Source organism: Rhincodon typus, chromosome 24, assembly GCF_021869965.1.
Source record: "Rhincodon typus isolate 14 chromosome 24, sRhiTyp1.1, whole genome shotgun sequence".
NCBI lineage: Eukaryota > Metazoa > Chordata > Chondrichthyes > Orectolobiformes > Rhincodontidae > Rhincodon > Rhincodon typus.
This window is the reverse complement of record NC_063355.1, coordinates 6,529,155-6,546,702: the sequence shown is the minus strand read 5'-3', so window position 1 is coordinate 6,546,702 and position 17,548 is coordinate 6,529,155. Positions and strand designations below refer to the sequence as shown.

General features: G+C 41.8%; 1 protein-coding gene across 1 annotated transcript in view; it reads left to right on the top strand.

The window, feature by feature from the left end:
• The first annotated feature begins 295 nt into the window (after positions 1-295).
• Positions 296-17,548, top strand: part of LOC109928539 (RING-type E3 ubiquitin-protein ligase PPIL2-like) — a 32,044-nt gene continuing 14,791 nt past the window's right edge. The window contains exons 1-4 of the mRNA XM_048611553.1: positions 296-465; positions 3,316-3,365; positions 6,500-6,545; positions 8,125-8,187. Coding sequence (XP_048467510.1) covers positions 434-465; positions 3,316-3,365; positions 6,500-6,545; positions 8,125-8,187 — 191 coding nt within the window. The 5' untranslated portion in view covers positions 296-433. The remainder of the gene's footprint in view (positions 466-3,315; positions 3,366-6,499; positions 6,546-8,124; positions 8,188-17,548) is intronic.

Genomic DNA, 17,548 nt, shown 5'->3' with positions numbered 1-17,548 from the left:
GGCAGTGTCCCTATCTCCAAACCGGAGAAGCTAGGTTTAAGTCTCACCTTACCGCCAAAGGCATACCACAACATACCTCATCAGGTTAATTTAGACTATCTATGTTGCTGTCACAATGGGTAAAATAATCCATAGTTATTCCGTAAACTTTCGGAAAACCGTATATTGACCATAAAATCGAGTCATTTAAAATGACTGAGCAGATAATGAAATGGATCCAAGCAGCAGGATACCTCCTTTCTGCATTTCGCACTGGCTCCTTGTTAACTTCCCACACATAAGTCGAGGCGGAACATTCCTTCCAGCGCGCCGGGTTTGTCCGGTCCTTTGTTACAGGCGAACCGGTTGTCAGGAAGTGAGCGCAGTTCCGGCGGCCTGAGGGAGGTTTTGTTTGAAGCTGGGGTTTGAGGTAGCGGCGACTCATCCGGACACCATGGGGAAGAGGCAGCACCAGAAAGATAAAATGTGAGCCTCGAGTTCTTCCTGCTGTTGGGAGAGCGGCCCCATCTCCCTTTGCCCTTCCTGTGACACTCAAACAGCTCATTTAGTTCACTGTGACTCGGCCTGAGTACATGACCTTCTTTAATTTTAAAATTCTCACGCTTCTTTTCAGATCCTTCCCCTCCCCATCTCTGTAATCTCCCCACCTCTCCAGTATTCTGTGCTCTTGTGCATCCCTGATATTAAATTGCTTCTCCATTGATGACTCTTCTTCGGTCTGCTAGACCCTGAGCTCTGGAATTACCTCTGTATTCTTCTTTAAAATACTCCTCAGTAGCTACGGTTTTGATTCATCATTTGGTCTTTTTGTACTGCCTCTTTAGTCTTGCTAATCAGTGCTTGAAGCACTAAATTAGGTGGCATTGTATGCTGCAGACTTGTGCAGCAGTTCCTATTTGTGTTATTTTTACATTTTCTTTCCACTCTTCTTCTGAAGGGTAGTAATTCTTCCTACATTGCAGCACCTCACCTCTGTGTCCATTATTTCAGTGATCCTGCAGATGTTCACAGGGTTTATATGTGGAGTAACAGAATATAATGCATTGTAAGGCAATGACACCACTTGAGGGATTGGAAACACCATTAATCTCAAGTATCTGGAAATGACAGTCGCATACCTAAAATTAACTCAGATATTGCTGTTATTTCCATGCATAAGGATCCACAACTTGCATTTTGACAAGTTTATTTTTATTTGTTCATGAGATGTTGGCATCACTGACCAGGCCAGCAATTATGTCCAATCCCTGATTGCCCTTCTTGAACTGCTGGAGTCCATTGAGGTTAGGTGTGCCTACAGTGCTGTTATAAAGGGAGTTCCAGGATTTTGACCAAACAGTAGTGAAGGAATGGTGATATAATTCCAGTTCAGAATGGTGTATGGATTGAAAGGAGACTTGTAAATATTGATGTTCCCAAGTATTTGTTCTCCTAGGTGGTAAGGGTTGGGGATTTAGAAGGTGCTGTCTAAAGAACCTTGGTGAGTTGTTATAGTGCATCTTGTAGATGGCATACTGCTGCTATTGTACATCAATGTTGAAGGGAGTGAATGTTGATGGCATTAGAGAGGGTACCAGTCAATGGGATGCTTTGTTTTGTCTGGCATTAAGCTTCATGAGTGCTGCTGGAGCCACACTCATCCAGTAAGTGGAGCATATTCCATCACATTCTTGATTTCTATTTTGTAAATAACACACAGGTTCTGGGGAGGCAGACAATTGCCTGGTAATTGAGAGATGTGATTTTTTTTTTTGTAGCTTATCGTGACAGGACTGGATTTTGTCCAGATTTGCTTCATATGGATTGACTGCTTCAATATCTGAGGATTTGTGAATCGTGCTCAGTTTTGTGCAATCATTAGTGAACGCTCCACCTTCTGATATTATGGTAGAAGGAAGGTCATTGAAGCAACTGAACATGATTGTGTTCAGGAAATTAAATATGCACTCCCTGCATTGGTTTTTTGGACTAAAATGATTGATTTCCAACAACCACAACAATGTTGCCTTGATCGAGGTATAACTGTGAGCAATGGAGAATTTTTCCCCTGATTGCCATTGACTGCAGATTTTCTGAGGATCCTTTTCTACGCCAGCAGCTAGTGTTTCATTAGTCACCAATGAAAGAAATCAGCTTCTTTGTTTGTAAGGTACAATTTACATTGACATTTCATAGAAACTGTGATATTCTGTATTTACCAACAAAATGAAATCACAAAAGAATTTTCTAACATGATCAGGTGATGCAGAGTGAAGAGTGTGCCTGACAAACCATCATCAAAGATTGTTTTGCAGTACAAAACCAGTAAAGTCTGCAGTGCTTTTTTTCAGTTCCAAAATTAATCACGGTGGGATTCAAATTGCCTGAGCTCTGCTTTGGAACTGGAACTTTGGCTAGTAAACATTGTGGATACTGTCCTGAAGAGGTGACTGGGTGATGGGGTTGTCAGGCATGTTGTTGGGAAAGGGCAGAATGTGTGTGCTGTCTGGGAGTAAGTCTTGTTCCAGCTGTCCCCCTGACTCAATTCAGTTCGGTTACTCTCCTTTCTGGAAAGTATGGTTTTAACTAGAATGCATTTAAATTAACTTTATTTCCTCAATTATCAGGGATGTACTTTTAACCTTGTTGTTTAAAGCTGTCAATTTGTACGTGCATTCCTTTAGATGACTTGCTCATTCCTAAGTTCCAATCTGCTGCTCTCTTCCTTCAATGGGTGAGTGTCTCACTGGCAAGGTCAACATTTTTTGCCCTTGAACTGAGTATCTTGCCAGGCTATTTGATATGGCAGTTAGGAATGAGTGCGCTGCTGAGTGCCTGGAGTCACATGTAGGCCAGACCAGGTTAGGTTACCCAAAGGATGCAAGTGAACAAGGTGATCTTTATGACAGTTAGTGATAGTTTAATGGTCAACATTACTGAGACTAGCTTTCAATTTCAGATTGTAGATACTTTTAATGATGTTCAAAAGTGTTATGATGTACCTCTGGAGCAAGTGGAACTTGGAGCCAAGCACTTCTCGCTGCCAGGTAGGGACACTACCACCGCACCATGTGACCACTTGGATTTTTCCCTTTTTTGTTTATCCATAAGTGCAATTACACACAGCAAACAGCTTTCTCCACCACCAAATCACCCATGGCAACAATTCTGGATTCTATTAATTGATTTTAACTTCCCTCAGGTGCTGCGCTGGGCTACAAGCCCAAGTGCCCAGAGCATTGGATTAAGTCTCTCAATCAGTAATCTAGTGACGTTACCCCTGCCACTTCATTCTACTGTTTATATTGTTGCACTGAACTTTATTTTCCTTTGCAGGTACATTACCTGTACAGAATATACAAATTTCTATGGTGGCAAGAAAGCAGGTAAGTAGGATTTGCACTGTACTTGAGTACCAGGGTATTGTGGTTTCCGTTGATCTTGTTAATGCACAGTATAAACAATATTTCCAATTTTCTGTTGATGCAAACTGCTTTTTAAATACCCTTTGCTATTAGATGATCTAATAATTGTATGATTGGGTACATTTGCAGATGCCTCTTCCTTGTGGGCTGAGTTAATAATGGTCAGTGAATGGCCAAGTAAAATATTATTGACACTAGCAGTTTACAGATTCTTGTAGGTGGACATATGGTGGAACAGCGCTTCAGTGAAGTACAGTTGAAACGCCATGTTTTGTGCTGTCATTCACTAAATGTGAATGTCATCCCCAATCAGTGTCAGTTTCCACATACCCTTTGATGATACCAGCTCTACTCACCACCTCATCTCTCGACCCCTCGACTATACGTAAACTGTCTAACTTCATGTCCAACATTCAGTGCTGGATGAATGGAAATTTTCTCCAACTAAATATTAGAAAGCCATTGTTTTCAGTGTCCATAGTAAATTCCATTCCTTAGCTACAATTCCATCAATTCCTGGCAATTGTTTGAAGCTGAATGGACTGTTCATAACTTTGTTGTTATATTTGACTCTCAGAGCAGCTTCTGACAACATATTTGCACCATCATTAAGACCGCTTATTTGCATCTGCATGGCATAGTCAAACTCTGTCGCTGCCTCATGTCATCAGCTCAAACCTTCATTCATAACTTTATCTCTAGATCTGACTCTTCCAAGGAACTACTGCTGCATTCTACACTTCAGAAATCTAAAGGTATCCCAATTCTATGCATCCCTTGACGTAACGTAGACCAAATCTGCTAATCCATCACTCTGGGAACTACTGTAGGTTAGCAAGAACAAATTAGATGGAACCTCAGTTTTAACATTCTCATTTTGTTTTCAAATCCATCTATGGTCTTGATCCTCCCTATCCCTGTAATTTCCTCAAAATCCCAACCCACTGTGAAATCTAATTTTGACCTCCTTTGAGCATTTCCAATTTTAATCATTCTACCATTGACAGCGGTATCTTGAGCTGCCTAGCTCCCAAGCTCTAGAATTCTTTCTGAAAACCTGTCCATCTCTCTGCTTGTCTTTCCTCCGATAGGACATATTAACATACCCGTTGACCAAGATTTTGGTTATCTACCCGAATATTCCTTCATGTGATTTGAGACATACTTTGCTTGAAAGGTTAGACAAAGAAGAGCCACTGGATGTGATCTATTTTTAGAAGACATTTGACAGGGTGTCGCTCAGGAAGCTGCTAAATAAGACAGCCCATGGTGTTAGAGGCAAAGTACTGGCATGGATAAAGCATTGGCTGACTGGCAGAAAGCAGACAGTAGGGATAAATGGGTCTTTTTCAGGATGGCAGCCAGTGACTAGTGGAGCTCTGCAGGGGTCCGTGTTAGGATCACAACTATTCACATTATATATTAACGATCTGGATGAAGGAACTGAGGGCATTGTTGCTAAATTTGCAGATGACACAAAGATAGGCAGAGGGACAGGTAGCATTGAGGAAGTGGAGAGGCTGCAGATGGATTTGGACAGGCTAGGGGAATTGGCAAAGATGTGGCAGATGAAATGCAATGTGGGAAAGTGTGAGGTTATGCATTTTGGTAGGAAGAATGGGGCATAGACTATTTTCTAAATGGGGAAAAGCTTCAAAAATCTGAAGCACAAAGGGACTTGGAAATACTAGTTCAAGATTCCACTAAGGTTAACATGCAGGTTCGTTTGGCGGTTGGGAAGGCAAATGCACTATTGGCATTCATTTCAAGAGGGTTGGAATTCAAGAGCAGAGATGTACTACTGAGGCTGGAAAAAGCTCTGCTGAGACTGCATTTGGAATATTGTGTGCTATTTTGGGCCCCATATCTAAGGAAAGACTGGTGTTGCAGGGGGCCTAGAGGAGGTTTACAAGAATGATCCCAGGGGTGAAGGGCTTGTCATAGTGGTTGAGGACTCTGGGTCTGTACTTGATGGACCTTAGAAGGATGAGGAGGGATTTGATTGAAACTGACAGAATATTGAGAAGCCTGGACAGAATTGACGTGGAGAAGATGTTTCCACTAGTAGGAAACACTAGAACCCGAGGTGTAGGGTTCAGAGTGAAGGGATGACCCTTTAGAACTGAGATGAGGAGGAAATTCTTCAGCCACAGGGTGAGTAATCTGTGCAATTCACAGAAGGGTGTAGAGGCCAAGTCATTGAATGTATTAAAGACAGAGCCAGATGGGTTCTTATTATTAAGGGGATCGAGGGTTGTAGGGAGATGTCAGGAGTATGGGGCTGAAAAACATATCAAACATGATCTGTTTTTCCTGCTATAGGAAAGATGGTGTTAAACCTGAAAGGTTTCAGAAAAGTTTTACAAGGATATTGCCGGGGTTGGAGTTTTTAATTTTAGGGAGAGGCTGAATAGGATATTTTCCCTGGAGCGTTGGACGCTGACGGGTGACCTATAGAGGTTTATAAAATCATGAGGGACATGGAGAAGGTAAGTAGCTAAGGTCTTCTTCCCAGGATAGAGAAGCCCAAAATTAGAGGGCATAGGTTTAAGGTGACAGAGGAAAGATTTAAAAGGGACCTAAGGGGTAGCATTTTCACAAAGAGGGTGGTGCGTGTATGGAATGAGCTGCCAGAGCAAGTGGTGGAGGCTGGGACAATTACAACATTTAAAAGGCATCTGATGGGTACACGAAGAGAAAAGGTTTGGAGGGATATTGGCCAAGTGCTGGCAAATGGGCCTTGATAAATTTAGGATATCTGGTCAGCATGTATGAGTTGACCCTATGGGGCTGTTTCCGTGCTGTAAGACTCTATGACTCCAAATGGTGGAGCAGGCTCGATGGGCTGAATGTCCAAATTCTGCTTGTATATCTTGTAGACTTCTGGTCTGACATTCCTGTGAAATGTCTTGGAGCATTTATTTATGTTAAAGTTGCTACGAAAATAGAATATTGTATTGTTATCGTGGCCCTGGTAGACTGACTTGTGTGTTGCTCCAATCCTCTCTTAGAAAACATGAAGTCAGATCATATGATTAAGATGTAGGGTAGTTTCCATTAAGAAAATAATTATTGATATTTCTTGCCTTCTGCAGTTATTCCACAAGCAAACTTCCGCCGCTTGCCCTTTGACCACTGCAGGTAAGGCCTTCTTGTTGCTGCTGTATTGTACAATATCTCTGGCATATTGTGCTCCTGAAAGTATATCGCAGTAATAACAATGAAATTCAACTACAGATTGCATTGAACCTGAGAGACTTGGAATGATAATTCAATGTGAATGGTTTGAATTGCTTACAGTAAGGCCTCTGCTTGAAGTCTGTGTACTGTTTTTAGGATCCTCATTGTTAGGGCTCAACATCCTCAAGTTCCTTCCGACCCTCTTTCCAACATACCATTCCACCGTCCTATTATGTTGCAATTCCCTTAGAAATATTAAAGAGGAAAAGATTAAAGAAACATCTGTATCTTTAAAATATTCTTATGAATGTGCAGATTCCAGTTTTCTTAGCTTAACTCTTCAACAACCCTGTCTGTCCAAAATTTTACACATCACTCCAGTAAAATGATAACCTCTTTCACATTTTGAATATCATTCTGTTTGCAACCTGTGTAAGGAGATTATATATTGTTTCTCTCTTTCAAGTTTGAGTTGCTGGTGACATGGATTCAGAGTAATTGTGTTATGGACTGATGTCAGTTCCTGTATCTCCAGCCTGTTTCATTTGTAAACCTTTTCCTGAATTCTTTGAGACTTTTGAGAAATGAAAGAGCGTTTGCAGTTCCATCTAATTACAGGTGCTTCAACTCTGAATCACTTGCTTTTGTTTCAATAGTTTCACCATTAGTGTTGCTTACAATAATGCACTCTTTCTGGTAAAGATCCATTTAGTTCATTTGGAAAACAACTTTGCAGCATTTTTCTAAGTCTTGACTGAGTATTTAAGTTTAAATATTGAATTAACAGGTGTCCTGCCACCTTCAATGATCTGTACACATGCCATTCTGATCCTTCTACTCCTGTACTCCAATTAGAATTGTACCCTTTGTTTTATGTTGTCCTTCAGTGTTCCTCTGACCAAAATGCATCACCTCTCACTTCTCTGCATTGAACCTCATCTGCTGCCTATCCACTCACCCCTTCAACTTGTCAATCTCCTCAGTATGTTGGATAAAGATGGTCATAAAGGCATGAGCCTTTTGCATGTCTTTATCATGCTGGGCTCCCCCATCTTTGAGGAAAGGGATGCTTGTTGGGCATTCTCCCTCTGATTAGTTGTTTAATTGTCCAGTACTATTTGTGACTGACTGATAGGGCTGCAGAACATAGTCTGGCAAAATAATTATTGCAAATTGTGAATCAATTCCAATCTTTGACACAAGACATTAAACATTTTAAAAGGTGGACCTTTGGGCATTTTATGCACTTGTGCTGTTCAGAAAGTAAAATTAATCTCTCAAATGTGCACTGACCAAACATAGTTTTCTTATGTTCTTTTTCCTACTTACTATTTGTATCTCGCTGCTTGTCAATTATTGTCTGGAATGCAGTCCCCAGAGGGTTGTGTGTGTACATTTTAATACTGTCAAGTGAGAGGATTGAATGTACCTCAACAGTGTCAGTCCTGTCATATCTGTTTATTTTAATTTTGCATATTAAAGACATGTGGACTTAGCATTGGCCAATTCTTCCTTGTCTGACTGTTGCAATCTCTTTCAGCTTATCTCTTCAACCCTTTGAGTACCCTGTGTGTACCCCTGACGGAATGGTATTCGATCTCCTGTGAGTATAAAAGCCTTATTTGTACTTAGCACAGTGATCTCTTGCTTTAAGGTTGCATTTCAGTTTGAGTATGGGAGAAAAGTGCTGCAATGTGGAAAGGTTGCTGCCAGACTAGGTTGTGACTTTTGTTTATACACAGAAAAGTAAAGAAATCTTATCATTAGTCCACTTTGGAAGATGTTCTAACTAAACTTAGCACTATCTCCATTTCCTGTCTTACCAATCTAGTCAGTACATTGTTCCCTTTTTAGGCTGCTATGCTTGTGTTCGCCTTGATATTTAGGTTCTGGTATTTAGAAATGCTTCTCTCAGCTCTGACTGAAATCACACAGAGGTGCTAGGTGTGTCTTTGGACAATGAGACATGGTTGTTGAATGGAGTCTCAGACAGAAACAATTGACCATTGTACATTGTATTTGCATTCACCTGCCTACCAACCCTTAATTCAGCATATCACTGTTTTGAGAAGCTAATTCATTTAAACAAGGATTTTGTGTCTTAAATCACTCATTCTTAAATCTTTTCTGTTAAAAAATGACTAAAGGACCATGAGTTGTTGTGATGCGAGTTATAGTTATTTATGTGTAAGCAGCTACTTCCTTGAGGTGAGAATCCCGATTGTTTTGTGTTTAATCAGAGTATTTTGTAAATCTTGCATGCTTTCCTAACCTCATTGATCATGGTAGTATTGGTGCATCATTTAAGTTACAGAATTAATAAAGAAGTCATTGTTGGAAATCAGAAGTAAAAACTGTAACCTTTTGAAGTATGCAGCAGGTTGGGTAGCTTCTGAAGAGAAAGTTAGGTTAATGTTTCTCGTGAAACATCTTCAGAGCTAGCCAACAGTGAACTACTACTGTCTAAGTTAGTGCTGAAATGTAAAACCCGCTGCCAGGTTTTACTGTCTGGGACTGTTGTAATTTTGATATCTGCTTGTGTGGTGATCAGGTGTTATCAGTAATAGTTTTACCAGCATCACAGAAGCATTGAAGTTTGAACTCCCCATCTACCTGAGGAGGTACAGCATTTTTTGTTTCAGGTTTCTGGCATATTCTGTGCTGTAGTAAATCAATGGAAGAGGCAGTCAGAAAGTGTAAACATTTTATTTAAACAGTTAAAACTATTTAAGATGGTAGACAAGTGAGCATTTATTATAGATGAAACTTGCCTGTAATAATCGCCTTCAATTTTGTCTCCACCTTCTGCAACTATTTGCAACATTGGTATATCAGTCACAGAAGCAACTGTGCATTACTGATAACACAGAGTGCAGCTGGAGGAACACAGCAGGCCAGGCAGTACCAGAGGTGCAGGAAAATTGACGTTTCACGTCGGGACCCTTCTTGAGAAATGGGGAGGGGAAGGGAGCTCAGAAATAAATAAAGAGAGGAGGGGTGGGGCTGGGGAACGTAGGTGGGATGATGATAGGTGAGTGCAGGCAGGGAGTGGTGGGGAGACTGTTTTGTAGAGCATCTGCGCTCTGTATGCGACAAACGACAACAACCTTCCAGTTGCGAACCATTTTAACTGTCCCTCTGCCTGGGCCTCCTCCAGTGTTACAATGACACCACCCATAAACTGGAGGAGTAGAACCTCATTTTACTCCTTGGGAGCCTACGGCCTGATGGCCTAAAAATGGAATTCACCAGTTTTAAACAACCCTCACCCCTGGCGTCATCCCATAACCAACCCTCCCTCTCATCCCCGCCTCCTTGACCTGACACAACATGTACATCTTCTCTCCCACCTATCCATCCCACCTATCCACTCCACCCATCCCACTGACCAATCCCCACCACTCCCTACCTACACTCCCCTATCACCATCCCACCTACCTTCCCCAGCCCCACCTCTCCTCTCTATTTATTTCTGAGCTCCCTTCACCGTCCCCATTTCTGAAGAAAGGTCATGACCTGAAATGTCAACAACTGGGGTTGCCAAGTGCCAACACTCCAGGATTGCCCTGGGGTCTTCTAATATTCAGACTCAATTATATTGACAGCACCAGGCAGTCAGAAAGAGCATTAAAACAAATGTTGTATGAAATGTCAACTTTCCTGTTCCTTTGATGCTGCCTGGCCTGCTGTGCTTTTCCAGCTCTGCACTGTGTTATCTCTGACTCCAAAATCTGCTGTTCTTGCTGTCTCTATGCATTACTGAATCTGAGTTCTGGTGTCTGCAGTGCCATCTACTGGATTTGAATGGGAATGCATATTTCAAATTTAATAACAGTTTCCCTAAGTGAATGTGCAGAGATGTATTAACAGGCTGAAAGACAGTTCATGAGTATTCATAAGGAGAGATTATTCTCTAAGTTAGAACTCATTTAGAAAATGATACATAGTAGAAAAGGCAGTTGTAGGCATTTTCAGATATATTTTGGTAATGTTCCATAATTGTCTGTGAATGATTGTCCTTTAGTTCCTTGCCAGAGTTAATACAGTATTATGTTGTTAAAATAATACCGGGAACTGAGGGCAGCTGAAACATTTTCAGCTTCAAGGAGTCTTCTGTGGAAAAGTATAATAGGCACAACTCCATGTGATAAGAAACAATACCAGATGTTTTGGATCCTTTACGTAATAGATTCAGTAGGTGGCAGTTGGAATACAAAATAATTTAAATGTAGAAATATTATTATCACAGCAGAGAACCAAGAGAGGGAGTATGCATTAAAATGAAAGTTATTCGAAGTATTGAGATTACTTTGATGGAATACTAATTGGAAGTAGTTACATTGGTGCCATTTAAGGTATTGGTCAGAAATTATTTGAAGTGCTGTGTGTCATTCTGATTAGAGTTTTAGAGGTGAGAAACTTTCTAAAATTCATTTGTGGGATGTGGGTGTCTCTGGCTGGACCTGCATTTATTACCCATCCCTGATTGTCCTTGAGAAGTTGATGCTGAGCTGCCACCTTGAACCGCTGCAAACCATTTAATGTAGGTATACCCAGTGCCATAGTAGATGCCAGGTGGTCTGTCCAGCTACATGCCTTCTTTTGGACTTTCCAGTGGTTGATCCAACTGAATTGTTTGGTCATCCATTTCAGAGACCAGATGGGCTTTTCTGTGATTCAACAATGGTTTCGAGATTATTGTTAGACTTCTAATTCCAGACTTGGGTTGAATTCAGATTCTATAATCTACTGTGGTGGGATTCAAACCCAGGTCCCCAGAATATTGCCTGGGTGTCTGGAATACTGGTCCAGCTAAGTGAACTGAGTTCTCTTTTATACCTCTTTGTGATTCGCTTGAAGTGCTGTAAGCTACAAAGCTATGAATGAGGTATTGAAAAGTGAGATTAGGCTGGATAGCTCTTTCTCAGTCGGCAAAAGTGAACTATGCTGAGCGGCTACTGTCTGTGCTGTGAATTACTGATTCCACCTTAAAACCCCGCCACCCCCAACAAGCCTCAAGTTTCTTTTATTTACTGATGGGATGTTGTCACTGAAAAAACTAACATTTGTTGCGCATCCCTAATTATCTTTGAGCACATGGTAGTGAACTGCCTTCTTGAACAGCTGCAGTCTGTGTAGTGTAGGTGTACCCGCAGTGCTGTTGGAGTATGAATTCCAGGATTTTGATCCAACAACAGTGAAGTAATGACCAAATTGTTCCAAGTCAGGATGCTGTGTAGTTTGGAGAGAAACTTGCAGGTGGTTGTATTTCCGTGTGTCTGTTGCCATTGTCCTTCTGTGTGGTAGAGTTTGCAGGTTTGGCAGGTGCTGTTGAAGGAGACTTGGTGAGTTGGTGTGGTGAATCTAGTTGGTGGTATATTCTGCTGTCGCTGTATGCTAGTGTTGGAGTGTATGACTATTGAAGATCTTGGATAAGTTGCTAATTCAGTGGGTGATTTGTTCTGCATGTAATTAAGCTTCTTGAACATTGTTGAAACTGCACTTAGCCAGGTAAGTGGGTTGTATTCAATCACACTCTTGCCTAAGCGCCTTGTACGTGATGGACAGGCACTGGGGAGATGGGAGATGAATTACCTACTATAGAATTGTCTGATTTGATTTTGTGGCCACTCTATGAAAATTGCTGATCCAATTCAGTTCCTGGTTGATGGCATGAGATTTAACAATTATAATGACATAAAGTATCAAGGGCAGGTGATTAGATTTTCATCTTGGAAATGGTATTGTGTAGTGGGAATGTCACTCTGCTACTTATCAGCTTAAATTGAATGCCCCATGATCTTGCTCCTTGTGAGAACAGACTGCTTCAGTGTCTGAGGAGTTACAAACAGTACTGAACACAGCAATCATCGGTGAACATCCCAATTCTGATGGGGTGAAGGTCATCCATGAAGCCGCTGGTGATGTTTGGGTCTAGGGTACTGCCTGAGGAAATTCTGCAGCAACATTCTGGGGCTGAGGTGACCCTCTTCCTTTTAATGTTAGATCTAAATTCCAGCTGGTGAAGAATTTCCTCCGCAATTCCTATAGGCTCAGTTCTGCAAGGACATCTTGATGATGCACTCTGGTAAATACTGCTCACCTGACTTCTTGAGTTCTGTCAGCATCAGATGGCCCTGGCAGAACCCAACTGAGCATCAGTGAGCAGGTTATTGCAGAGAAAGTTCCAGCTTGCTAGCACGGTTGATTATATCATCCATCATTTTACTGATTATTGAAAGTAGACTGATGGGTTCGAAATTGACTAATTAGATTTGGCCTACTTTTGAGGACAGGCTGTTCCTGGGCAATTTACCACATTGTTTCGTAGATGACAATGTTGTATCTGTCATGGAACAGCTTGACTAGGGGTGTAGCTAGTTCTGCAGTGCAAGCCCTTAATATTACAGTTGGGGTGCTGTCAGGGCCTATAGATATTGTCAAATCCAGTGTCTTCAGCCATTGAGTCATAGGGTCATAAAGATCTACAGCACAGAACAGAACAGTCCTTCAATGCAACAACTCTGTACCAGTCAAAAACAACCACCTAACTATTCTAATCCCATTGTCTGGTACTTGGCCCATAGTCTTGTATGCCTTGGCATCACAAGTGTACATCTAAATATTTCTTAAATGTTATGAGTGATTTTGCCTGTACAGTCCTCTCAGGCAGGGAGCTTCATCCCCGAGTGAAAAAAATCCTCAGATTCCCTGTAAATATCCTGCCCCCTACGTTAAATCTGAGCCCCTGGTTGTTGATCCTTCCACCAAAGGGAGAGGTTTCTTCCTGTCTACCTTGTCCATTCCCCTCATTTTATACATAGTTTTATATATCTCAATCATGTTCCTTTGCTCAAAGGAAAACAACCCCAGACTATCATTTCTGAAGAAGGGTCCGGACCCGAAACATCAGCTTTCCTGTTCCTCTGATGCTGCTTGGCCTGCTGTGTTCCTCCAGCTCTACACTTTGTTATCCCAGTCTATCCCGTCTGTTTACATAACTGAAGTTCTCCAGCCCAGACAACATCTTGGTAAATCTCTCCTGCATCCTTTCCAGTACACTCACATCCCTCCTATAATATGCATTCCAGAACTGCAGCCAATAGTGCCGCTGTGACGTAATCGATGTTTTATACAGTTCCAGCATAAGCTCCCTGCTCTTAAACTCTATGTTGGCTAAGAAAGACAAGTATCTATATGCCGCCTTAACCACTTTATCTACCTGTCTGAATGCCTTAAGGGACCGATAGATTTGCACACCAAGGTCGCTGTACCCTCTGGTGCTTCACCATTCATCATGTCTTCATCTGCCTTGTTTGTCCTACTCAAGTGCATCACCTCACTTTTGTCCGCATTGAATTTCATTTGCCACTGATCAGCCCTTCTGACCAACCTGTCTATATCATACTGTAATCTAAGGCTATGCTTCTCACTATTTATTACCTGACCAATTACTGTGTCGACTGCGAACTTACTAATCAGCACTCTACATTCAAATCTAAATTGGTTATATATGCCACACACAGCAAGAACCCCAACATTGATCCCTATGGGAAGCACGGAACACAGGCTTCCATTCACAAAAACCACCCTCTGCTTCCTACCACTCAGCTAATTTTGGATCTAATTAGTCAAATTTCTTTGGATCCCATGGTTCTTACCTTTGCTGTCAGCATCCCATGCAGGACCTTATCAAATACCTTGCTGAGGTCCAAGTAGACTGCATAAATGAATTGCCTTCATCTACACACCTAGTCACCACTTTGATCTTGAGCCTCAAATTATCTTGTTGCTGTCTCCTTCTCTCTGCTGTGTTGAAGCTGAAGTTTATTTTATATCACATAGAATGAATTTCATTAAGTGATGACTAGTATGTATGGAGATGGGGAACTTGAAGAAGTGAAGATGCAGGGTCTCAGAATCACAGAATTATATGTTGCTGAATGATGCCGTTCAGCCTATCGTGCCTGCACTGGCACTGCTATCTAGTTCGTCTCTATCTAGTGCCAATCTCCTGCCTTTTCCCAAATCCCTGCATACTATTGCTATCCAAAAACTAGCCAGTACCCTATGGAATTCCTCAGTTGTACCTGGTTCCATTACATTTCTAGGCATGGCATTCCACATCCTAATAACTTGTGTAAAACAAAAAAAAATTTTTTTCTATCACCACCCTTGCTTTGTTTGCACTTGACTTAAAATCTCTTCCCTCTTGTTTTTGTTTCATTTATAAGCAGAAACAGTTTCTCGCTATCTACTTTGTCCAGCCTGCTCGTGATTTTTAAAAACCTCAATCAGATCTCCGTTCAGCCATCTTCACTCCATGGAGAACCATCCCAACTTCTACAATCTGTCCTCATAGCTGAAGCTTCTCATACCTGAAGTCATTCTACCAAATCATTTCTGCACTCTCTCCAGTGCACTTGCATCTTTCCTATAGAGCGGCTCAGAATTGAACACACTACTGCAGCTGAGGTCTGCCTAGTGTCATGTACAAGTTCAACATCATCTCCATGTGTTTATACTCCATGGCCCTTTTAATAAAGCCGAGAACATTGAATGTTTTATTTACTGCTCTCCTGACCTGTCCTGCCATCTTCAGTGATCTGTGCATATATACACTCTGGTCCCTCTGCTCCTGCACTCCCTTTAGAATTGTACCCTTTGCTTTATGTTGACCTTCAGTTTTCCTCTGACCAAAGTGCATCGCCTCTCACTTCTCTGCATTGAACCTCATCTGCTGCCTATCCACTCATTCCACCAACTTGTCAATCTCCACGGTGCTTTGTCTGAAGATGGCCATAAAGGCATCAATCTTGCCTTTTTGCATGACTTCAGCAACCTGGGCTCTCCCATTATTGAGGATTGGGATGCTTCTTCCCTCTGATTATATGTTTAATTGTCCACTATTATTCGTGATTGACTGACAGGACTGCAGAAGTTTGTTCTGATCCATTGGCTGTGGGTTTTATTCCATCTATCACGTGCCACTTCTACTGTTCAGCTTGCATGCAGTCCTGCATTGTAACCTTACCAGGTTGGTACCTCAATTTTAAGTATGCCTGGTGCTGCTCCTGGCATGCTCTCCTGCTCTTCTCAATGAACGAGGTTTAATCCCCTAGCTAGACGGTAATATTGGATTGAGGGATATGCCTGGCCATGATGTTGCAGATTGCTGATGGCTTGTAGCATCTTGTGGATGCCGAGTATTGAATTGCTAGATCTGATCTGAATTTATGTGATTTAGTATATTGTTACTGTCACACGATATGATGGAGGGTATCCTCAGTGAGAAAGTAATATGGTGTCTTCACAAGGACTCCACAAATGCTGCCATTTACAGTTGTACCTGTGGCAGAAAGGATGATGATGGTGAGGGCAAGTAGGACTTTTCCCCTTATTGAGGTTGTTGACTTGCTTGCCGAGCTGGCCTGTTTTCATTCAGACGTTTCGTCACCTTCCTAGGTAACATCAGTGAGGCCTCCGATAAAACGATGTTGCATTATTCACGTCAATTGACATTCCACTAGCCAAAGAACACTGGCCACATTAGTAGAGGAAGCAGGAATGCAGACCAGCAACTCCATCAGCAATGACAACATACTCAAACTACTAACAAAAACAAAGTTGCTGGAAAAGCTCAGCAGGTGTGGCAGCATCTGTGGAGAAAACAGAGTTAACGTTTCGGGTCCGGTGACCCTTCCTCAGAACATCGGACCCGAAACGTTAACTCTGTTTTCTCCTCCACAGATGCTGCCAGACCTGCTGAGCTTTTCCAGCAACTTTTGTTTTTGTTCCTGATTTACAGCATCCGCAGTTCTTTTGGTTTTTACTCAAACTCCTAGACTTGTGCCTTACCACAAAACTTTGTCTTTAATGGTCAAGTATGCAAACAGATCAATGGCACACCCATGTGGTCACCCATCTCAGGACTCATCGCAGAGGCAGTCATGCAAAGACTAGAACACACTACCCTCTCCTGCACTCATCCTAAACTGTGGATCCAGTATCTGGACGACGCGTTTTTCATTATTAAATGCACTAAGCTAGAAGAGACCCAGCACCTCATCATTAACATATTTTCTGGGATTAAATTCACGGGAGAAGAAGAAAACAACAATCAATTCCATTTCTGGATGTCAGAGTTGAATGTATGACCAACGGGGAGTTCCAAATCTCAAATACAGGAAAGCAACCCACACTGACCAAATCCTCAGCTTCACAGCAACCACCCCAATGTCCACAAATAAAGCTGTATTAGGACTCTATTTAAACGGGCACCACTCACTGCAACATGCCAGAACTATGCAGGAAAGAGGAAGAGTATCTATACAAAATCTTCGCTTTGAACAGATATCCCTGCAACTTTATCCACAGGTGCCTACTAAATAAACAAGAGGACACAGTGCGCCCTTACACACTGGCCACACTGCTCTACATCAAGAACATATCAGAACTGACAACGAGACTCCTACGACCACAAGGAATCATGGTAGCACTCAAGTCCACAGCCACACTACGACAAAACTCACAAGGATTAAGTCGCACATTCCCACAACATGCAGAACCAACGTAGTTTACAAAATACCATGCAACGACTGCCATAAATGTTACATCGGACAGACAGGAAGGAAACTAGCCATCAGAATACACGAACATCAGCTATCAGCAAAAAGACATGATGAACTTTCCTTTAATATCAGTACACTTGGACAAGGAAAGCCATCAGTTTAACTGGGACAATGTAACCATAGTAACCCAAGCCAAACAGAGACATGCACAGGAATTCCTAGAGGCACGGTTCTTAACTCATAATGCAATTAACAAACATATATGCAAACCTATACAGAACAAAACTGGAAATGAGATAACAAGGTGTAGAGCTGGATGAACACAGCAGGCCAAGCAGCATCAGAGGAGCAGGAAGGCTGACGTTTCGGGCCCAGACCCTTCTTCAGAAATCT